Source organism: Pseudorca crassidens, chromosome 15 (assembly GCF_039906515.1).
Source record: "Pseudorca crassidens isolate mPseCra1 chromosome 15, mPseCra1.hap1, whole genome shotgun sequence".
Taxonomy (NCBI): Eukaryota; Metazoa; Chordata; class Mammalia; order Artiodactyla; family Delphinidae; genus Pseudorca; species Pseudorca crassidens.
In genome coordinates this window covers 26,071,533-26,094,358 of record NC_090310.1, presented here as the reverse complement: position 1 = coordinate 26,094,358, position 22,826 = coordinate 26,071,533, and the positions used below count along the sequence as shown (strand labels likewise).

The 22,826-nt window shown below is 49.2% G+C and overlaps 2 protein-coding genes across 4 annotated transcripts in view; one reads left to right on the top strand and one right to left on the bottom strand.

Annotated features, from left to right (window-relative positions):
* ABCC1 (ATP binding cassette subfamily C member 1 (ABCC1 blood group)) overlaps positions 1-9,177 on the top strand; it is a 130,588-nt gene extending 121,411 nt beyond the window's left edge. For all 3 annotated transcript variants that reach the window (XM_067706541.1, XM_067706540.1, XM_067706539.1), the window contains 6 exons: positions 291-392; positions 2,646-2,792; positions 4,559-4,717; positions 5,452-5,618; positions 6,715-6,909; positions 7,485-9,177. In XM_067706541.1, coding sequence (XP_067562642.1) covers positions 291-392; positions 2,646-2,792; positions 4,559-4,717; positions 5,452-5,618; positions 6,715-6,909; positions 7,485-7,593 — 879 coding nt within the window. In that variant the 3' untranslated portion in view covers positions 7,594-9,177. The remainder of the gene's footprint in view (positions 1-290; positions 393-2,645; positions 2,793-4,558; positions 4,718-5,451; positions 5,619-6,714; positions 6,910-7,484) is intronic.
* A 7,339-nt stretch (positions 9,178-16,516) lies between these two features.
* Positions 16,517-22,826, bottom strand: part of ABCC6 (ATP binding cassette subfamily C member 6) — a 56,071-nt gene continuing 49,761 nt past the window's right edge. The window contains exons 26-31 of the mRNA XM_067706542.1: positions 22,613-22,714; positions 21,602-21,748; positions 19,561-19,719; positions 19,300-19,466; positions 17,255-17,449; positions 16,517-16,939 (exon numbers count right to left, since the gene is read on the bottom strand). Coding sequence (XP_067562643.1) covers positions 16,831-16,939; positions 17,255-17,449; positions 19,300-19,466; positions 19,561-19,719; positions 21,602-21,748; positions 22,613-22,714 — 879 coding nt within the window. The 3' untranslated portion in view covers positions 16,517-16,830. The remainder of the gene's footprint in view (positions 16,940-17,254; positions 17,450-19,299; positions 19,467-19,560; positions 19,720-21,601; positions 21,749-22,612; positions 22,715-22,826) is intronic.

Genomic DNA, 22,826 nt, shown 5'->3' with positions numbered 1-22,826 from the left:
AAGCACTGCTTTAGCTGCATCTCCCAAATTTTGATACATTGTGTTTTCTTCTTATCATCTGGTTCAAAATATCTCTTCATTTCCTTTCTGATTACTTGTGTGGCCCCTGGGTTATTTTGACATGTGGTGCTTGCTTAAGAGACACAATGTAGGAAGTCTGGCCACAGTATTTGGGGTTGCTCTTTTGTGTACCTTGGTTATCTGAAACATTTCATAATGAATAATGACTTCATGGAAATAAAGCAACTCTCGCTCACTCTAGAAGCTCCATGTGACTCTTCCACTCACAGGTCACCACATACTTGAACTGGCTTGTTCGGATGTCGTCTGAGATGGAGACCAACATTGTGGCCGTGGAGAGACTCAAGGAGTATTCAGAGACTGAGAAGGAGGTAAAGCAAGCCCCCGGCCTGACGTCTTGGCCATGATCTTCAGTGTGGCTTTACCCAAAAGAATCCTTTGAGCCCTACCACGTGGGCCTTCAATAGGCAACCTCTATCTGACAAAAATAATCTTCTGTTATCTGTTACGTTTTTTGCGGGGAGGACTTACATTATGGAAAGTGAATCATACTAATTTTCTCTTTAAATAAGTTTAAACATTAAATACAAATGAGTCGTTTAAAAATATTAAAAGTCAGGAACAAGAGAATCAGTACATGGATATTGCAAAAATCATGTTATTGGTAAGGAATTGACCAAAGTTTGGGAAACCCTGCATTTATTTAACCCAAGTCCTCATTTTATAGGTGGAATAAAAAGACATGTAGGGAGGGACGATGGCTGGTCTGAGGTCACGCATGGTCCGTGGGACAGTTGGGAGTAGGACCCAAGTCTCCAGGCTTTGGTGCCATGTTTCCCCTAATAACTGCCTTATTCTGCCCACACACCACCTCTGAATAGCAGTAGTAGTGTTAATAATGGTAATAGCAGTGATGCTTGGAGATACCACCATCCCCACTACTACCAATAATAATAGTAATAGGGACACACATATTGTGCTCTTGTGGGGTGTCAGGGCCTGTACTAAACATTTTACATAGAATAATTCATTTATTCTTTACACAGCCTTACAACTCACATTCTACTGTTATCCCCATTTTGCAGGTGAGGAAATGGACAGAGAGAGGTTAAGTTGCTTGCCTAAGATCACATGGCCGGTAAATGGCAGACCCAGGATTTGGGTGTGTGCCTTTATGCCGCACTTTATTCCAAGAAAGTGCCCCTTGGGAATGAGACCAAAGTGACCCTGGTTAGACTTTGTCTTGAGGATTTACAGAGGTGAACTACGCCAGGTCCTTTAATGCTCTGACTCGGTGAACCAGGGCCCACTTCCTCAGAGAGCATCTGTCAGAATGGTGTGAGCACCCCCTGTGGAAATAAGAGCACATTACACCAGGAGTTTCCCACCCTACACTGAATTTATCTATTTATTTATTTTTAATTTATTTTTATAAAAGCTTTCGAGATGTAATTCTTATGCCACTCAGTTCACCCGTTTAAAGTGTGAAATTCAACTTAATTTACTTTTAAAATATTTTACTACTTCTAATTATTTATTTTTATACTTTTAGAATAAGAGCATATTTGAAAAAGAGAAAGATCACCAGTCCTACCACTATTAAAATATATGTATTTACTTATGTGTTTATTTATATTATGTATGATATTTATTTATAGATAGAAAGCTCCACCCACTTCTCTCCAGTCCCCTTTGTGTTCTTATAGCATGTCCCCTTATTTATATAAAGGGTGTAAAAAAATTAACATAAGAAGTTTATGGGCGAGAAAGGATGGACTTTCTCTTTTATTGCCCTCACCATTCCTCTCCTTCCCTGAAGATAGCCCTGAGCCTGGCCCAGAGCACATCCAGAGGTAGACCTCAGGAAATGCTGAAATGAACTAAGCAGCTTTTCAGAAACAGGGGCTGTGTGACCCCAGGCAAGTTGCTTTCTCTCTCTGTGTTTCAGTTTCCTCATGTGTAAACTGGGGATAGGAAAGAACCCACTCGTGGGATTGTACTGAGGATTAAATGAGGTAATGTGATAGAGTGACCTTCAAGTGTTAGTTGCTGCTTTTACCAGACCTTAGAAGCCATTGGAGTATCTCACCTTTACCCTTGTGTCTGTCGAGAGAAGACCACTCATTCATTGATTCAGTCCATGAGTGTTTATTGAACACCTACTATGTGCTCTGGGCCCTGGGATATAGCAGTGAACGAATAAAAGAACCTGTCCTCATAGAGGGGATTTCCAGTGGGCGTGGGTGACAGAACAAGCAAATATGTACTTAAAATGCTAGGAGGTAGGTAAGTGCTCTGAAGGAAAATGGAGGGGGGGAGGGGAGAGATGGGCCCAGGGCTAGGAGGGTGGTCTCATTGGCCTGAGATCTGCAGCAGGTGAGCAGGTCCAGAGGGTAGTTTGGGGAAGAGCACTCCAGGCAAAAGAAGCCGCAAGTGCAAAGGCCCTGAAGCAACAGGTGTGGGTGTTCATGGAACAGTCCAGAATTCAGTGTGGGGAGCGTAGTGAGTGAGAGAGAGAGCCATGTGGTCAGAGGGGTCATGGAGGCCACTCACACAGAGCCTTAGGGCACATGAGGTGGACTTCAGACTCCTGAACCCCACCCCACCACCCACTGTGATTGCAGGCTCCCTGGCGAATCCAGGAGATGGCACCCTCCAGCAACTGGCCCCAGGTGGGCCGAGTGGAGTTCCGAGACTACGGCCTGCGTTACCGAGAGGACCTGGACCTGGTTCTCAAGCACATCAACGTCACCATCGATGGAGGGGAGAAGGTGGGCGCACTTTGACCCCCACCAGTTCACGGTCGGGCGTAGGTTGCCACCAGGCAGATGAAATGAGCTTCCTCATTTTCCCAGTCTGTCCCTGTCCCAAACCACAGGGTGGAGTGGCCTTTCGGGGAGGGGCTTATGGAAGTAAAAGCTGCTCAGAGTGTCCCAGCAGGGTTGCAGACTGGTAGCCCGAGGGCCAAAGGAAGCCCACAGATACGTTTTGAAAGAAATCTAAATTGCAAATGTTGAAAAATCTGGAATGTTTTATATAAAAATCCATTTCCTGCTTTTGTTGAAAGATCAGAACACGTGGCAACACTGGGCCCATCCTCCTTGCCTGACTCTTTCTAGACAAGACACGAGCCTCCCAGTTCACCGACTGGTCCCTTCCTGCTCCATTCATGTGCCCACTCAGCCCCTTAGGCATTTGAGTTGGCAGTCTCTAGAACAGAAAGACGTCATCGTCACTACTAGGGATGGCTCAAGGGACATGTGAAATGGACAGAATTTTGGAACGTATTGCTGTTCCTGGAAGACATCCTTGCTCTGAGACCCAGGGTCCTCCTGGCCGTTTGCCAGAAGACAGTGTTTCATCTCTGAACATACGAATTTGTTAAACTTCCTACCCCAAGGCTCAGAATGTACCGTTCCCATGAGAGAATTTCTCCAACTTATAACAAGGGGAGGAACAGAGTGGGCGGTGTTCTCACTGACGCTTTATGGCTTATGTTACATCATGAGACTCTGCTCTGTGAGTTGCTGTCAGAGGGTGGAGGAGCTGGCCTCTTTGGAGCCCAGATGAGAAGGGAGAGTTCTAACTGGAACATCAATCATTGGCCATTAAATGGGGAGCCCAGTTCCCTCAAGAGAGGATAAGTAGAGGCCAGGTTGTATCCCTAACCTCTTTCTGCTTCCTCAGCTGGGATGCAGGGGGATCTGCTTGAACCTTGGAGATATTTCAACAGCTCAGATATTTCACCAGCACAATCTGATTGTTACTTAATATTATCTTGAGTTGAAAATAACTAATTTATAAAAAACAGCTGATTAGCTATTTGTAATGAGATGAATGGACCTAGAGTCTGTCATACAGAGTGAAGTAAGTCAGAAAGAGAAAAACAAATACCATATGCTAACACATATGTATGGAATTTAAGAAAAAAAATGTTATGAAGAACCTAGGGGTAAGACAGGAATAAAGACACAGACCTACTAGAGAATGGACTTGAGGATATGGGGAGGGGGAAGGGTAAGCTGTGACAAAGTGAGAGAGTGGCATGGACATACATACACTACCAAACGTAAAATAGATAGCTCGTGGGAAGCAGCCGCATAGCACAGGGAGATCAACTTGGTGCTTTGTGACCACCTAGAGGGGTGGGATAGGGAGGGTGGGAGGGAGGGAGATGCAAGAGGGAAGAGGTATGGGAACATATGTATATGTATAACTGATTCACTTTGTTATAAAGCAGAAACTAACACACTACTGTAAAGCAATTATACTCCAATAAAGATGTTAAAAAAAACCTAATTTTAATTTCTAAAAAGAGCTGGCAAAGAGAAGGGAGTCCTTCTTGACCTTTGGCCAAAACAGCCCCTAAAGGAGTGTCTCTGGGAAGCTGCTGAGGGTGGGGGCTACGGTGAGAGGTGGGTTGACCAGATGATTGAATTGCTCTGGGGCTGGTACTTAAAATGAGGGCACCATGGGGCAGGAGGTAACCCCAGATAGCAGCATTCCCACCTCACCCTGGGCCCTTCCTGTCCCACAGGTTGGCATCGTGGGGCGGACAGGAGCTGGGAAGTCATCCCTGACCCTGGGCTTGTTTCGTATCAACGAGTCTGCCGAGGGAGAGATCATCATTGACGATGTCAACATTGCCAAGATTGGCCTGCACGACCTCCGCTTCAAGATCACCATCATCCCCCAGGTGGGGCCGATGGGCTGGGCTGGGTCACGCTGAAAGCGACATGTGTGTATTTTCAGGACAAACCTACCTTTATTCCTACTTTCATGATTTTTTTTTTTTTTTTTACTGAAATTATGCTGTGTTTCTACACGGAATCTCCTCTTAGCACATAAGTAACAGTGAGCCTTAAGCAGGTTTCATTCATTCCTTCACTCCTGCCACCCAGTAGGCAGCTTCCTGAGCATCTCACAGGATACAGTTAAGATACCGGCTTCTCTGCCAGCTGTCGGTCAGCACAGGGATCTCTGACCCTCCCAAGAGCTAGGCGAGAATGATGAATTTTCTAGACTGATGCCAGTAGGTGGTGATTCCTTAATACGTTGCCTTTTAGTGTTGTTTTGCCTTATATTTCTCCTAAGGTTCTTATTTGGAGGTGGGATGGGGAGGAATCCAGGTACCTTGCAATTAGGAATTGCCCATGCTGCATCTCCCTTCCCGAAAGTTCCCAACACATTTGCATATTGAATGCTCTGGGAAATCTTGCAAGAAAGAAATCTATTTTATTTCACTTAATCCAGAGTTTTCCAGGCTTTTTTCCCCCATTATTGACATCTTCGAAGTGGTGATTCCAAGGGACTGTGAAACCCCATTTTGAACAATTCTGGCAAGAACTTTCTACATTGCACCTCTTTGCCCCACCCGTGTCCACCGTGACGTGAGCCTCACACGTCATCTGCCATCTTCCCTTCGAACAGGACCCCGTTTTGTTTTCGGGTTCCCTCCGCATGAACCTGGACCCATTCAGCCAGTATTCAGATGAAGAGGTCTGGACGTCTCTGGAGCTGGCCCACCTGAAGGGCTTCGTGTCGACCCTTCCCCATAAGCTGAACCACGAGTGCGCAGAAGGCGGGGAGAACCTCAGGTAGGCGGGGGTGAGGCCCCAACCGGGTCTCCTCGGCTTCAGCTCTCCCTCCGTCAGGGCGTTTGTAGGTTTTGTCCATTTCCATCTGGTTCAGACCTGGGTTTGAGTCCCAGCTCTGCCACGTGAGCTGTTTGTCTCTTAACCTCCTGGGGCCTCAGTTTCAGTATCTAAAATGGGTTTCAATCTAGGCTCATTTTACCATGAGGTGTAACCAGGATGGCCAAAACGCTTCCTTGCTTACACCAGGTCCATTCAATGGAGAGTGGCTATCAGTCGTTAAACTTTGGAAAGGTTCTCTTCCAGTCAGTAAATAGCACTGCTCTGAGCCCTCCCTGTCCCCACCCACTGCCCCAGCTGCCGTGGTCCGTCTCCCAGGCTCCCCAGGATCCACCCATGATCCAGCAACTGAAGTGTTAATGCCTGGCGCAGCAGGGATCCTGTGCCTCGTTCACTTATCCATCACCATGACAACCAAGCACCAAACCTCAGGTGTGTTCAACAAGAGCTGTGACCGCTCACACACTGGGGCGGTCAGCCAGGCAGCTCTGCTAGTCTTGGCTCACGCACATGGGTGGTGGCCGCTGGCTGTAGGCAGATCTATTCGGCCTCCACTGGGGGCAGTTAGATTCTGCCCTGTGTGTCCCTCATCCTCCAGCAGACCAGCCCAGGCATATTGTCATGGTGATGGCAGAGGTGCAAGAGTGAGCAAAGTCTGGTGTGCATTCCTATTTCAAGCCTCTACCGGCCTTATGTTTGCCAGCATCCCATTGGCCAAAGCCAGGCACGTGACTGAGTCCAAAGTCCGCAGTGAGGGGCCCCACAGAAGGCATGGATATGGGATCATTTTTGCTACCTGTTATTTTGGATATCACCTCTGAGCCCTGTGTTGAGAATGATTCTGAGCCTGCTTCTAGCTCAACGGGAAGACCATTCTGATTGATTAGTGATGTCTGCCATGGGCACAGATGTGGGGAGTGGAAGTGCTCTCCTGGTCTAAGCAGCACCCAGTGTCTCTTCTCCCTTCTCTCAATTCAGGCCTAGGCTCAGGGTCAGGGTGGTTTTGACACTGTTTCCTGGTCCTTCTCTCCCGGTCAAGCGTCGGGCAGCGCCAGCTTGTCTGCCTGGCCCGGGCCCTGCTGAGGAAGACGAAGATCCTTGTGTTGGATGAGGCCACGGCGGCTGTGGACCTGGAAACGGATGACCTCATTCAGTCCACCATCCGGACGCAGTTTGACGACTGTACCGTCCTCACCATTGCTCACCGGCTCAACACCATCATGGACTACACGAGGTGATGCCCTGGCACAGAAGGCCTCTGGACCTTGCGGTCCACCCCAGTCACCCGTTCATTCATTCATTCATTCATTCAACACTGTCGTTATGCCTAGTGACAGCCTGAGCTGGTGGAACGTCTCTTTGTCCTGGTTAGTACCAGGCATTTTTTGACATCACCCAATCATTTATTCAGTCAACACATGTGTGGAGTGCCTGCCACATTCCTGGCTCCGTTCCAGGCACTGGGGACTGAGCAGGGATCTGTCAGACAGGGAGCCTGCCTAAGAGACCTTACAGATTAGTTGGGGGCTGGGTGCAGAGACAGACAATAAACACAGCAACAAATAAAAGGGAATTGTGCTGGGAAGGAAATATAAAAGGTGATAGAGAGTACTGGAGGTAGCATCACAGGACATTGACATTGACTAGAACTGGGGTTGAGGATGGGCAGCCAGGTGGAAGGCTACTGTAACAGTCCTGGCATAGGGTGTTAGGGGCCTGACCCAAAGCAGGGACTTGCCCAGGTGGGCTCTTGGGGCACGAGGTGCCAACCCCTTCCCCACCCCTCATGTCTGCGTCCCCTCCTTGCAGGGTGATTGTCCTGGACAAAGGGGAGATCCGCGAGTGTGGTCCTCCCTCCGGCCTCCTGCAACAGAGAGGTCTCTTCTACAGCATGGCCAAAGACGCTGGCTTGGTGTGAGCCCAGAGCTGGTGCAGCTGCTCAGAACTGCAGGGCCGACATGCCAGCAGCCAGGGATCAGTCGGCATCCTTGGGAACCCAAGCCTCGCGTAGACTGAAACCAAAAAAAAAAAAAAAAGAACAACCCAAAACCAAAACACACAGAAAGCAGCCACCCTCTGGCCCCCTGCCTGGAATTGGCTGTGAAGAAACAGGAGAGACACAGGGATGCAGTGCCCCCAAAACACGCACATCCTTGCCTCTGTTACCCCCACAGATGCACACATGTTCTCACGCCCCTGGGAGGGCACATGTGCTCTCCGTGCTCTGTGGGGAGGTTTGGGCCGCCAGACTTCCAGAGAAATCGGTTGCATGAAACATGCTAGTGACCAAATCCAGCCAACTGCCTCAGATCTCTCCAGCCGAAGTCTGCAGGTTCCAAGCTTTCGAGAAGCTCCCTGGTCCCCAGCACCTCTCTGTCCTTGCCTGGCTCTACCCAGATGCTTGTTTCCCCAAGGCTGCAGTTTGGAGGTGAGGGGCCTGGTGAAGGTCATTTTCACTCTCAGGCAGTGTCCTGAGGGGCATGGACGCGCTTCTCACCAGCCATCTGGTCTTCTGGGTGCTCAGACGTGGGAACCAGTGTCACAGCGCTGCCTCCACCGGGACTTGCTTCATGGACCAGAGGCCGCATGTCTCCCAGTGCTTCTCGTTGACGGGACTGGGCTGGCCTCCGGGTGACCTGGCCCTGGAGCTCCAGGCCGGGAGAGCTCTCTCAACGCCGACTTCCCCGCTTGACTGCTCACCTCGTCACCCGCTCCCGTCTTTGCCTTGCCTTCCTTCCTCCCTCTTTCTACCTGTAGCTAGAATGGGTTTACGCCTTCAGGTGCCCGAAAGAGAAGACCTGGTCATGGTTATTCAGCATTCAAAGCCAAGAGCGCTGGTGCCTCCAGGTGTGAGCAGTTGGTACTGAAAAGAGCCCCGTTGAGTCTCCTCCTTGTTCTTAGAGTTCAGTTTCTCACCCGGGGCCTCTGGTTGGCTGTCAGGGGCGGCGGGGTGGAGAACTTGACTTACGGTTACTGAGTCTCTTCTGGGACAAGAAAAGAACCCATTCATGAGTGTCAGTGATTTTCTTTTTCTTTTTTTTTTTTTTAAGTACTGCTCTAGGGAGAAAAACAGTCTCAAGACTTTAATTTCTTGGGAGGAAGTACTGGGCCGAGGAGCAGCATCCCAGGGAAAGGCCAGGTTGGCTCAGCATCTGGTGGTTGGTCCCTGTGTTCCTGGAAGGAAACGGGCAAGTGGGGTCCTTTCTTCAAAGCCCTGTAGGTCCCTTGATTGGAGACCAAAGTGAGACCCAAAAAGCAAAGAGAGGTCACGGCTGCCCCAGGATTCATGCTCGCTATGTGAATTACGTTGCTGACTTCAAGCCAGAGAAGCATCTTTCTTCTTTTGGGTGGAAATACATATTTATTTTTTGTAAGTTAAACCATTATTTCACATTAGATAAACCAAGTGTTTCTTGGGGATCTTTTTGTAATGACTTACACTGGAAACGTGAACATTTGCAAATAATTTGCAGTTAAAAAAAATATTTTATTTCTTTCTAAACGACTGTTCCATTTTCTTTCTAGCGAAGGTTCCTGCCGTCTCTCCAGGAGTCGGGATGGGGCACCCTCTCATCTGCTGCTGTTCTTTCTCCTTGGCGAGCATGTTGTTTCTAGCGGGAGCTCTTGGAATTGGGAACCTAGAGATTAAGAATCAGGTGGGGTTTGGTGGGGAATCGGCGTAGCACAGTGGACAGGGTCCTGCCCTTGTCATCTGCAGGCTGTGCGACCCTAGTCAGGTCACTTAGTCTTCGTGCCTCAGTTGCTTTGTCTGTAAAATGGGGCTGATCCCTGCCTCCTGGGCTTGTTGTGAAGATGAGCACTGATGTGTGTGTTACGTGCATGGCCCAGGTTGGGTTCTAAGACACAGGCGAGGCAAACATCACACATGGCAAGAATTAGCCTTGGAAATCCCTTTGTGGTGTTAGGCCAGGCTAGGCTATGCTGCAGTAACAAATTGGCCATAAACTCTTGGGACATGAATACAAGGGTGTATTTCTCATATATTTCTTGATGAGAATCAGGCGCCTCTCCTTTGGTACGATGACTGACAGATCCAGACTGTTCTGGTTTTATGACATCACCTCTCGGGGGCTGGCTTCTGGGTCACCACAGCTGGGGAAGGGAAGTTGTGGACGACTCACACCCACTGTTACGTATCTCAAACCAGAAGTGACACAAGTCAGTTCTACTCACAGCCTGTTGGCCAGAATTAGTCACATGGCCCCACCAGGCCACAAAGGAGGCAGGAAATGCAGGGACACATAAGGAAGGAAGCCCCTTCCTGTGGTAACTGATGTCATTTCTCAGTTTTGGATAGTGGGGGAGGAAGACCGGGGTGTTGGGATCTGAGTTCGTATTGGTGAGTCTGGACAGTGAGGAATGCCAGGATTTGGGGAGCACACACCCCAGGACCATGCTCCAAGGACACATGCAGGTGGAGCGGCCAGCGCTGGCTGCGTGTCCCCTACCCGCCCCCCGCCTCCAGGCTGCCTTGTCTGAGGAGCTGGGAGGTGAAGGTGCTCAATGAAAAGCAGCCGCGAGGTTGTCACCCTTAGAATGAGAAGCACTTGGATGTGCCTTGTGGGGAGTCGACTTTAGATGTGGGTGTGTTTCTGTCTCAGGGCCTGGCCCTGAGTATTAAAATCCTGGGTCAGATGCTAAATGAGTGTGCGATCGGCGTGTGCCTTCCACGTCAGGAAGAGGGGCGGGTGCAGCATTAACCCTGAAGAGAGTGAGCCAGGGTGTGGAGGGGGGTGGGAGGGGGCCTGCACACCTGCTCTTCCAGGTGAGTGCCCCAGCGCCGTGGAAGAAGGGGAGAAGCAAGCTTTGTTGTGCACCTGCTGCGTGCCAGGCCCGGGGCTCAGTGCTTTGCACAGCTCTCCTCGTGGGAAAGGAGCCCCGGGCCAGAGAGCATCCCCAGCAACGCTTGCCTGCTCACCTCGCTGCTCTTCTTCCAACCTCAGGGTCCTCTCTCTCTTCCCAGACGTCTGCGTCACCTGCTCCTTTCCCTATTTGACAGGGGCAGCTCTGTGCAAGCAAGGCTGTAATCTCTTTATTTCTTGCTGAAGGCTCATCTCTAGAGCAGGGCATGTGGCACGTGCTTAGTGACTGCATTCTCCAACCTGGGACTGTGCTGTCCCTGTGCCGGGCCGGAACCCAGAGTGAAGTCACTCGGGCCCTAGAACTTGCCCTTCCGGAGTTGCAGCTTCCTTGCTGGTACAACTGGGATCTTTGTAGCCACCTGGCCAGGTGGCTGTGAGGATGAAGACAGCCATGCCTTGCCCTTAGGATGCCTTCATACGTGGTGATGCCGTCCATGCATTCATTTGTCTGTTCATCCATCCACCTATTCATTCCCTCCATCCATCCAGTCATACAGTCAGTATCTATTGACCCCTCCTACGTGCTGTGTACCACGCTGGGTGCGAGGGAAAGCACAGCCAATACAAATGCACAGATCTCTCGTCTCAGTTCAAGAAGGAAAGGAGCCCTTTCCTTCCCTTCTGGTGGGATTCTAGAGTGGAATTCAGCTCTTATCCATGAGCGATGTGCTAGAGCTAAAGGAATGTGCAAGAGGGAGTGTGGTACAGTGGTTAGGACGTGGGCGGCTCTGGCACCAGCCTTCCTGGGTTCAGATCCCTACTTGCTTACACTCTGTCTCAGTTTTGTCACCTGTAAAAGGGGCCTAATGATAGTACCTTCCTCAGCACAGCATCCTAGTAAGGTGTGGGGTGACTACTGGAAGCTAGTCACCCTCCGATTGTGAGGATTAACTGGGTGACAGGCATTTAGAGCAGGGCTTTGTGTTCGCTGTGACCAGTGGGACTCGGGTGAGGTTTAAGGACTTACCGAGAGAGGCACTGACCAAGGAAGGTCTGTACACAGCTTTCCTGCCTCTTAGCTGTGCTCACTCGCCAGCCAGGCGCTGCTGGCAGGAGCCACAGCCAGAGGATTAATGGCCCGGGTGGCCCGCGGGCTGATGTCCAAGGAGCCATGGGGTGGGCCCAACATCAGCCTTGTTAGTGGGCTCTTGCGGGCGCTGGTTCCACGGCCCACACTCTGCTTCCTGGCAAAACACCTCCCTCCATGAAGGAGGCTCTTGTGGCCCTGGAACAACACCACGTGACCATGCCAAGCACACAGCTGCCACCTTTGCCTGCAGTCGCTCTGCCAGGGCATCAGCTGACTCGGCTCCAGGAGGAGACATGAGAAGTGCTGTGTCTGGCCTCTTCCCGCGCCTCGCAGTAGGACAGACACCCACACAAGATGACTTGGACTTTGGTGTTAGGCCCAAGGGGAGATCCCCACTCTGCCACTTACTAGCCAGGTGGCCTTGCCAGGTCACGTCCGCTCACCGAGCCTCAGTTTTCTCATCTGCAAGATGGAGCAAAATCACTAGTAATGATGGCATTTTGTTGGCATGACGGGGGGTGGGCAAGGGATGCAGGCCCCTACCCCATTTTGAAGGTATCAGAATGAACTATGGTCACATCTTGAAAAGGGGAGGCAGCCATGACTGGACCTGGATTTAGATTCCTCTGGGCCGAAAACCCTAAGTCAGGATGGACAATCAGAAAGTCCCCATGAGGTTAGGAGGTCAATAGGCACAATGAAAAAGTGTATACAGAACAAAGATGACAACTCAAGCCTTAAACTATTCAAAGGAATATAGAAAAAAAAAAAAAATGTCCCCATGAGCTGTCTGGGACAGGGCAGGCCCTGTGTCCGGGCAAGTAGGTGTGTGTCCACGGGCCTCTCCTAACACACCAACACAGCCGTTGCCCAGGTATCAGTGCATTATTGATGGCGGAGACCCATGACTCAACTGGCAGTGTCTGGAGACATTTTTGTCACAACTAGAGGAGAAGGTGCTCCTGGCTTCGAGTGGGTGGAGGCCAGGGACGCTGCTGAACATCTGACAGTGCGCAGGATGCCTCCACATGGAATTACCCGCCCCGCCCATCAATAGTGAAGAGGTTAAAAAGAAATCCTGTTGTATCTACCCTCCTCTGCTGCCCCTCAGAGGCCCGTAAACACAACAGTATCAAGAACAATAGCGAACGGTTATTGAGCACTTACTTTGTACCCTGCTCGGCTCCGACCCTCTCTGAGTATTAACTTGCTGTCTCCCGGCTGCAGTGCCAGGCGTCAGTGCAGACCCCTGGGCAGCCATAGTTATGATCCGGGGATTTGTCTCATTTCTCATGCTGTGCTTTTCAGCTGTGTCCCTGTGACCTCGGGCTTGGCTACTTCAGGCTCTCACCTCTTTCCTGGTGCCTGAAGCCATTTTTATTAGAATGCTGATCGCTGTCACAAACGGCCCGAGCCTTGTGCACTGTTTACTGCCCTTCATTGAAGCAAGCGCTGGACCTTGACCCACCCCTGACCTCGGCCTTCCAACAGCGTCTCCCCCACGGTGCCTGGCGGGTGGAAGTGTGACCAGAAACGCCCGAGGTGTTCCAACAGCTGCTGGGGCAGATTTAGTCCTGAATAAACAAATGGATGAAATGCACCAAATCCTGAGCAAATTCTCCCGGTAGGGCCCAGGAGACCTGGCTCTTCTCATCTCCCTTTTGGAATTGAACTGTGTGCTGGGCGAGGGCTTGTGCCCGGAGAGGCCCTTCCCTGGTGTGGGCTGTGGCTTGTGCATCTTTTCAGACATGATGCTCCCTGGAGCTCATGCATGAGGGTGAAGTAGCAGTTCTCAGTCCTGGCTGCACGTTGGAATCATTTGGGCTGGAGACCACACCAGTGGTTGTGAGGGCAGGGGGAGGTGGGTGTGGTTACAAAATGGCAATTTGAGGGGTCCACATGGAGACGGAAGCAGTCAGCATCCCGACTGTGGTGGTGGATGCAGGAACCTGTACGTATGATGCAATTACATAGAAGTAAACACACACACACCCAGTGAGTACAAGTAAAACTGGGGAATCTGAACAGGATCGGTGGATTGTACCAATGTCAATTTCCTGATTGTGATATGGAGCTGTCGTCTTTTAAGATGTTACTGTTGGTTTCTCAGGTGAATTCTACCAAACATACAAAGAAGACTCACACCCATCCTTCTCAAACTCTTGCAAAAATTTGAAGAGGAGGGAACACTCCCAAAGATATTCAATGAAGCCACCATCACCCTGATACCAAAACCAGACAAAAAGACCACCAAAAAGGAAAATTACAGACCAATATCTTTGATGCATATAGATGCAAAAATTCTCAACAAAACATTAGCAAACCAAATCCAGCAACACATAAAAAAGATCATACATCACAACCAAGTGGGATTCGACAAAGTGGGATTCACCCAAGTTCACAAGGATGGTTCAACATATGTAAATCAATGTGATAGGCCATGTAAACAAAAGAAAAGGCAAAAACCACATGGTCATCTCAATAGATGCAGAAAAAGCATTTGACAAAATTCAACATCCATTCATGAGAAAAACTCTTACCAAAGTGCATATAGAGGGAACATGTCTCAAGATAATAAAAGCCATTTATGACAAACCCACAGCCAGTATAATACTCAATGATGAAAAGCTGAAAGCCTTCCTGCTAAAATCTGGAACAAGACAAGGATGCCCACTCTCACCTCTTCAACACAGTATTGGAAGTCCTATCCACAGCAATCAGACAAGAAAAAGAAATTAAAAGGTACCTACATTGGAAGGGAGGAGGTAAAACTCATTATATGCAGATGATATGGTATATAGAAAACCCTAAAGACTGCACACAAAACTGCTAGAGTTGATAAATTTAGCAAGGTAGTAGGATACAAGATTCACATACAGAAATCAGTTGCATTTCTTTACACCAAAATGAAATATTAGAAAGGGAATGTTAAAAAAAAAACTTTTAAAATCACAACCCCAAAAATAAAATACTTAGAAATAAACCTCACCAAGGAGGTGAAAGACTTATATGCCGAGAACTATAAAACATTAAAGGAAATTAAAGATGATTCAAAGAAATGGAAAGATATCCCATGCTCTTGGATTGGAAGAATTAATATTGTTCAAATGGCCATACCACCCAGAGCAATCTGTAGATTTAATGCGATCCCTATCAAATTACCCATGACATTATTCACAGAACTAGAAAAAAATAATCCTCAAATTCATATGAAACCATAAAAGACCCAGAATTGCCAAAGCAACCCTGAAGAAAAAGAAAAAAGCAGAAGGCATAATTGTCCCAGACATCAGACAATACTACAAGGCTACAGTAATCAAAATAATATGGTACCGGCACAAAAACAGACATATGGATCAATGGAACAGAATAGAGAGCCCAGAAATAAACCCACACACCTACAGCCAATTAATCTTCAACAAAGGAGATAAGAGTATACAATGGGAAAAAGAGTGTCTTCAGCAAGTGGTATTGGGAAAGTTGGATAGCTGCATGTAAATCAATGAAGTTAGAACACATCCTCTCACCATGTACAAAAATAAAATGGCTTAAAGACTTAAACGTTAAGACATGACACCATAAAACTTCTAGAAGAGAACATAGGCGAAACATTCTCTGACATAAATTGTACCTATGTCTCCTTAGGTCAGTCTCCCAAGGCAATAGAAATGAAAACAAAAATGAACAAATGAGACCTAATCAATTTACAAGCTTTTGCACAGCAAAGGAAACCATAAGCAAAAGGAGAAGACAACCTACAGAATGAAGAAAACATTTGCAAATGCTGCAGCCAACAAGGGCTTAATTTCCAAAATACACAAACAGCTCATTCAACTCAACAACAAAAAACCCCAAAACAACCCAATCCAAAAATGGGCAGAAGACCTAAATAGACATTTCTCCAGAGAAGAAATACAAATGGCCAATAGGCACATGAAAAGATGCTCAACATTGCTAAATGTTAGAGAAATGCAAATCAAAATGCGGTACCACCTCACACCAGTCAGAATGGCCATCATTAAAAAGTCTACAAATAACAAATGCTGGAGAGGATGTGGAGAAAAGGGAACCTTCCTACACTGTTGGTGGGAATGTAAGTTGGTGCAGCCACTGTGGAAAACAGTATGGAGGTTCCTCAGAAAACTAAAAATAAAATTACCATATGATCCAGCAGTCCCACTCCTGAGTATATATCTGGACAAAACTATAATTCAAAAAGATACATGTACCCCTATGTTCATAGCAGCACTATTCACAATAGCCAAGACATGGAAACAACCTAAATGTCCATCGACAGATAAATGGATAAAAAAGATGTGGTATATATATACAATGGAATATTACTCAGCCATTACAAAGAATGAAATAATGCCATTTGCGTCAACATGGATGCAACTAGAGATTATCATACTAAGTGAAGTAAGTCAGAAGAGAAAGATACCATATGGTATCACTTATATGTGGAATCTAAAGTATGACACACATGAACCCATCTATGAAACAGAATCATGGGCATAGAGAACAGACTCTGCCAAGGGGGAGGGATGGAGCGGGAGGTTGGGGTGAGCAGATGTAAGCTTTTATATATGGAATGGATAAACAACAAGGTCCTGCTGTAGAGCACAGGGAACTATATTCCATATCGTATGATAAACCATAGTGGAAAAGAATATTTTTAAAAAGAATGTATATATATATATATATGTATGACTGAATCACTTTGCTGTACAGCAGTAATTATCACATTGTCAATCAACTATACTTCAAAAATAAAAACGATGTTCTTATTGGGGAAAAGTAGTAGAGGGTACACAAGTAGTTTTCTGGATTATTTTTTACTGCTTGTCAATCTACAATCATCTCAAAATAAAAGGTTACTCTGTAAAAGGTACACACACCATTGTTCCAGCCCCAGGGATTCTCATTTCATTGGTCTATGGTGGAGCCTGGGCACAGGCAGTTTTTTGGGGTCCCCAGGTGAGTCCATTGGGCAGCCAGGGCAGAGAGCTGCTGTCGACTTTGGCTCCAGGGTAGATGGGGCTGGATGAGCCCTGATCAGGCCGACCTGTGGGTTGCTGTGTCCTCTTGGGTCTGGGGTGATCGGGCATTTTCTCCTCCCAGAGAGCAGAGAGGGGTCTAGACTCAATTCCATGGGGCCACTGATGACCCCGGGTCACTGTGTCTCCAGGGCCTGGCAGACTCTCCGGGTTGGTGGGGCGGGAGGAGGATCCAGGGGCTGGGCTCAGACCAGGCCTGACTCCTGCGCCAGCCTGTAAAACAGGCCCCTCTGGGCCAGCAGCTGGGCTGGGCTGCCACTCTCTGCCACCTGCCCCTCATCCATGACCAGCACCCTGCAAGGGAGAGGGACACAGCCAGCTCTTTGGACCCCAGCCCAGGGCCTTGGCCGCTCTGAATGCCCAGTGTGTCTGCTCTAAGCAAGTCTGGCCTTCCACGCGGCTTACTGACCCCGACAGCCCAGTTGGAAGCATCTGCTGGGCATGTGTCTTCGGGCTTATCCTTCCCCTGTGGGCATCAGTCTTGCCACCTGTACAGCAGGCACTTCATAATCTATTCCAGTGCCCTTCCAGCTCTAAACCCTGATGCCTTCCTCTGCCTGCAGGGGTGCCCTGGGGGCCAGCTGGGAGGGGTGGGCTGTGGGGGCCTACCTGGCACAGTCCAGCACAGAGCGCAGGCGGTGGGCGATGAGTAGTACCGTGCACTGCGCAAACCAGCTCCCCAGGGCGGCCTGCATCTGGCGCTCCGTCCCCGGGTCCACAGCAGCCGTGGCCTCATCCAGGATGAGGATCTGGGTTTTCCGGAGAAGGGCACGTGCCAGACACAGGAGCTGCTTCTGGCCTAGGCTGGGAATGAGTGGGACAGGCCAGATGTTTGCACATCAGGACTGACCTGCAGGGGGTGCCCACAAATGTGTCCTCATGGCAGCTGCGGGAGTGGGGGATGTGTGCCTGTGTGTCCCCAGACGTGGGTCCCTAGTCTACAGAGCTGGTAGGAATCCCCATCCTGCCATTTTTGAGCAGAGTGACATTAGGCAAGTCATTGAAACCCTCTGGGCCTCAGTTTCCCCATCTGTGCAATGGCTATCTCTGTTTCTATTCTGTGGTCTTCACTATGTGCCAGACACATCCTATATGCTTATGTATATTAACTCATAAAGACCACAAAGGTAGGTATTGTGTCAATGAGTCCTTCCACACTGGGTTGTGAGGATAAGACAAATCATATAAAAGCCATGCATGTCACAGAGTAAACCCTTCTTTTACTCCAGTTACAGATGAGAAGGTTGAGAGTCAAGGTCACACAGTCAGTGAGCCCCCAGAGCCTGGAGACTCAAGGGTGTTTGGGGCTGTTTCCTGCCATGTTCAGCTTCCTCAGAGTAAACCCTTTAGGGAACCAGGACCTACTACGGCCATGTGGGTGTCAGGTGCCTGGGCTTTGCTCCAGACTCACCACTTATGGGGTAGGTGAGTTGGCAACTCTCAAGCCTCAGATTCCAATTCTGTGAAATGGGATTAGTGAAAGTGCAGCTTTGAGGATTAAAATGAATATTGAAATGAATATTTCTTACATGCCAGGCACTGTTGCAACAACTTTACACATAGCACTCATTTAATCCTTGCACAGATAGGCAGGTTCTAACTATTATTCCCATTTTACAGATAAGGAAACTGAGGCACTGAAGATTAAGTAACCTGCCCAAGATCCTACAACTATGTCTATGCTCCTGGCTACCAAGCCCTGCTGCCCTTCTAGTGCCATTACCACCCACGGTCCCTCACCCTAACATCTTCTGGGTCAGGTGGGTTTTAGAATCCAGAATGTCTTGACTTTTAAAAAGGCACACACCTGTACATCTGTGTTCACAGCAGCACTATTCACAATAGCCAAAAGGTAGAAACAACCCAAGCGTCCATCAATGGATGAACGGATAAGAAAAATGTGGTCTATCCATGCAATGGAATATTATTCAGCCTTAAAACTGGAGGAAATTCTGGCACATGTTACATCATGGATGAACACGGAGGACATTATGCTGTGTGAGATAAGCCAGTCACAAAAAGACAAATACTATAATATTCCACCTAAATGAAGTACCTAGAGAAACAAAGTGAAATGGGGGCTGGTGGGAGGGAAGAATAAAGAATTGTTGTTTAATGGCTACAGAATTTCGGTTTCACAAAATGAAAAAGTTCTGGAGGTTTATTGCACAATGATGTGAATGTACTGAACACTATGGAATTGGACACTAAAAAATGGTTAAGATGCTATGTGTATTTTACTACGATTTCTTAAAGCTTTTAAAGGCGTACACCCTATGTTACTTGACGACCCCAGTGAGCGTGGGGTTAGCACCCAATATCAAACACAGTATCTTTGCAGCAAAATAAATGCTGAGTGAGATAAATACAGACCAGAAGTAGCCTCGTGTCAGTAGAGGTTGAGTTTTGCCACCAAATAAACTTAGAAACAAATTTAGGAAAAAGAAAAAATATCTCTTGATATTCAGAGATTGTGTTGGAGTTTGGAACGGCTGATGAGGGATGGGATTTGTACTGTGATTAGGAATAGAATGGGGTTGATCATCCTATGTGGGGAGGTGACTTCCAGGGCATATTACCCTGGGGGGGACCTTGGCCACACCTGCCTCTCCCCCAGCATCTCACAGGGTTTGGCTGGGGTGCGGCGACCCTACCTCAGGTTGTCGCCTTGGTCGGCACACTCATAGTGCAGCTGGCCGGGCAGGCTGGCCACCGCGGCTCTGAGCTGCACCGTCTCCAGGGCCGCCCAGATGGCTTCGTCTGAGTGCTCGTGTAGCATGTCGAGGTTCATTCGCAGAGAGCCGGGGAACAGGATGGGGTCCTGGCCGGAAGGGACAGTGGGTCAGAGCTGGGCCAGCCATGCCTCCCACCTATCCCCCTCCCCCCACCTCTGCCCACCCCTCCCCAGGCCTCACCTGGGGGATGATGGTGATCCTGGACCGAAGTGTGTGCAGCCCCACTTGGGCGATGGGGACCCCGTCGATCCAGATCCCGCCCTCAGCCGCCTCTAGGAGCCGCAGCAGGCCCCCAGCCAGGGAGGACTTTCCTGCCCCTGTCCTGCCGACGATGCCCACCTGCCGGGGGATGGGGGAGTAAGGCCCATTCTGACCAGGCCCGGCCAGAAGGCAGGCCATAGCCCACAGGGTTCCTGGGCATGTCTTTGCTAGATGTTTCCCCTGCACCCAAGACCCATCCATCTATCCATCATCCTTTGAGCATCCATCCTTCCATCTGTCCATCTGTCCACCTGTCCATATATCCATTCATCAATCCATCCAACCTTCTGTCTGTGCATTCTTCTCTATCTTCCCCTCATCCTGATACACCTCTCCCATCTTTTCATCCACTTCCCCACCCTTCCTCCTATTCCTTCATCCTTCCCCTTCCTTCCATCCATACCCTCATCCTTCCCTCTGTCCTTCATCCTTCCTTCCACACACCATCCTTCCATCCATATTCCTATCCTGCCTTCCATCTCTCATCCTTTCTTCCACTCCATCCTATCCATCCATTCATCCTTCCATCCATGCCTCTTTCTTCTTTCCATCCAGCCCCCAATCCCAGCCATCCATCCTTCATCCTTCCATCTATCTGCCCATCTTTCTATCCATCCCCCATCCTTCCTTGACACTTGGTGGGGGTTCAACACTCTTTGTTTAATAAGTGAACGAAGCATGTGTGTCGCCCACTGTATGACAGGCACTCTTTTAGGCACCAGGAATACAGAAATTAAGGAGTCCTTGCTCCAAAGGGCTCACCATCTGGTCTTGGAAACAGTGCACCTGAGTAAACTTGAATACAGTGTGATGAACAAGCACTCTCTATAACCAGGCTCTGGCCTGCAGCAATGGAGGTAAGCATGGAGGTGCTGCTGTTCATGTTGCCTGGGATGGAGGTTGATGGGGTAATCAGAGAAGGCTTCATGGAGGAGAAGATACTTGAGTGGAATCTTGAAGGATGACTAGGAGTTCAGGGAGGGGGAAGATGCCGGGTGAACCACACCAACTGCTAGCCTGTAAGCTCCTCGAGGGCAGCACCATGTACCCACCTGGCCCAGAGGCTGCTGCTCCACAAATGTTGGCTAAGCCCTGGCAGGGCAATGAATGAAGTGGAGAAAGGGCCTTGAATGCCAAGCTCAGGAGTTTGGGCTTTACCAGAAGGAAGCTGGGAGAGAGAGGAAGGTCTGGAGCAGGGAAATGACATGCTCAAATCAAGATCACAGGAGAATAGATTGGAGGGGATGAAACAGGAAGCTGAGGGCCTGGAGCAGTGGAGGGGAGGGCAGGGAGGAAGTGTCACCAGGTGGGGAGGGCAGAGAAGGATTCAATGAAGCAGCCTGACTAATCATCTGTAAATGAGGTGATATTAGGTGTGTTGTCAGAGTGAAAATGCAAATAATAATGAATAAAAGCATTGGTGAGCACTTCTGTAGCATTTGCTATGTGCCAGGCACTGTTCCAGGCAGTTTCTATGTATTAACCCAGGTAAACTTCTCAACAACTCTATGAGGTTGACATTATTATTCCCACTTTACAGATGGGAAACTGAGACCAAGGCATGCAGTGACTTGTCCAAGGTCAGGCACGGCAAAGCAAGGAACTGAGCCCATGCAAACTGGATAAGTATGTGGAACATTCAGCACCTCACCCAGCACATAGTAGGTGTTCAACTAATGATAGAGAAAGAAGAAAGAAGTTGGGGTGATGCCTCCTCATCTGGGACACCAAGGTGGGTGGGTTTCACCAAGATGGAAGCAGGTTTGGGGAAGATGATAAGTTCCCTTTAGGGCGTGGTGGGTCTGAAGACTGGGGGACCCGAGGTGCGGACGTGGAGCAGGCAGCCAGTGCTCAGGACCTGGACTCTGGGTGATGCCCAGCCTGGCCACGGCCCTGAGGCCTCTCCAGCCGCCCTGTGGCCTGGCCACCACGAGGAGGAAGTTGTAGGTGAGCCGCTCACCTTCTCTCCTGCGTGGATCTTGAAGGACACTCCCCGCACGGCCAGCGGGAGCTCGGGTCGGTATCTCAGCCCAAAGTCCCGGAACTCGATCTGCCCCCCACGAGGCCAGGGGGGCCGGGCCGCACAGGTGGCCGGCCTCCAGGGTGCCTAGGGCAGGAGGGGACATTGGGTCAGAGGAGCCTTTCTCCAGGCTTCTCACAAAAGGGCCTGCCTCTCTGACCCTCAGTTTCCTCTTCTGTAAAGTGGGCTTATTTACTGCTACTTTACAGGGTTGTTATGGGGCATGGAATGCAGCAAGGCTAAAAACAAATAATATTTGGTATAGTGAAAATAAAAAAATAATGATGTTGGCTACTCTTTATCTATTTTTGTTATTAGCCATTATTAATTTTCAAATATTCTCTCTTTCGCTAGTAGAGGTAGACACTCTCCTTTTAGGGAAAAGGGCAAGTCTGTGCAGTGGGGAGACCAGTGCTGCCATTTGCTATTCCTGTGACCTTGAACAGGTCACTCCACTCCCTTGAGCCTTGGTTTCCCCATCTGTGAAATGGGGCTAATTAGAGTGTGGACATGTATTGAGTGTTTGCGGTGTGCCAGACACTGTATGAAGTCCTTTATTGTGGGATGACCTCCTAGTACACCCAGCACCGTTACGTTGCTGCTATGTTTCTCTACTGTTCCTGCTATTCTGTTTCAGTAGTGCTATCGTGTTACTGTTGTGCTGCTGTCATGTTTCTATAATGTTGCTACCAAGCTGCTGTTATGTTACTGTCATGTTGCTGTTACTCCTGGTCCCCTGTCACTCAGAGTGCCCTGCCTTGCCATTCAGAGGAACCAGGATTTGACCTCGTCTCAGACCCTACCCTCTTAACCATTCCTGCCACCTTGGCTGTGACTGCAGTCTGCAGTGGTGGGGGCTCTAAAGCCAGTGGCAGATGTCAACATGGGTCCACCGTCCTCTGCTGTAAGTCCTGGATGGTGCCCGCTCCCCTTCCATCTCTTGCCCATCACCTCCTTGGGCGTCTGGGCGTAGTCCTTCAGTCGTTCCACCGACACGATGCTGCTCTCCAGGTCTGTCCAGCTGCGAACAGCCCACTGCAGCGTCTGGGTCACCTGGTTCGAGAAGACACCTCAGGACAGCTTCAGCAAGGCCACCCCACAGGTGAGGCAGGGGCTGGGAGGCGGGACCCGGAGCAGACGAGGGGGCAGAATTTGGCTGTAGCCA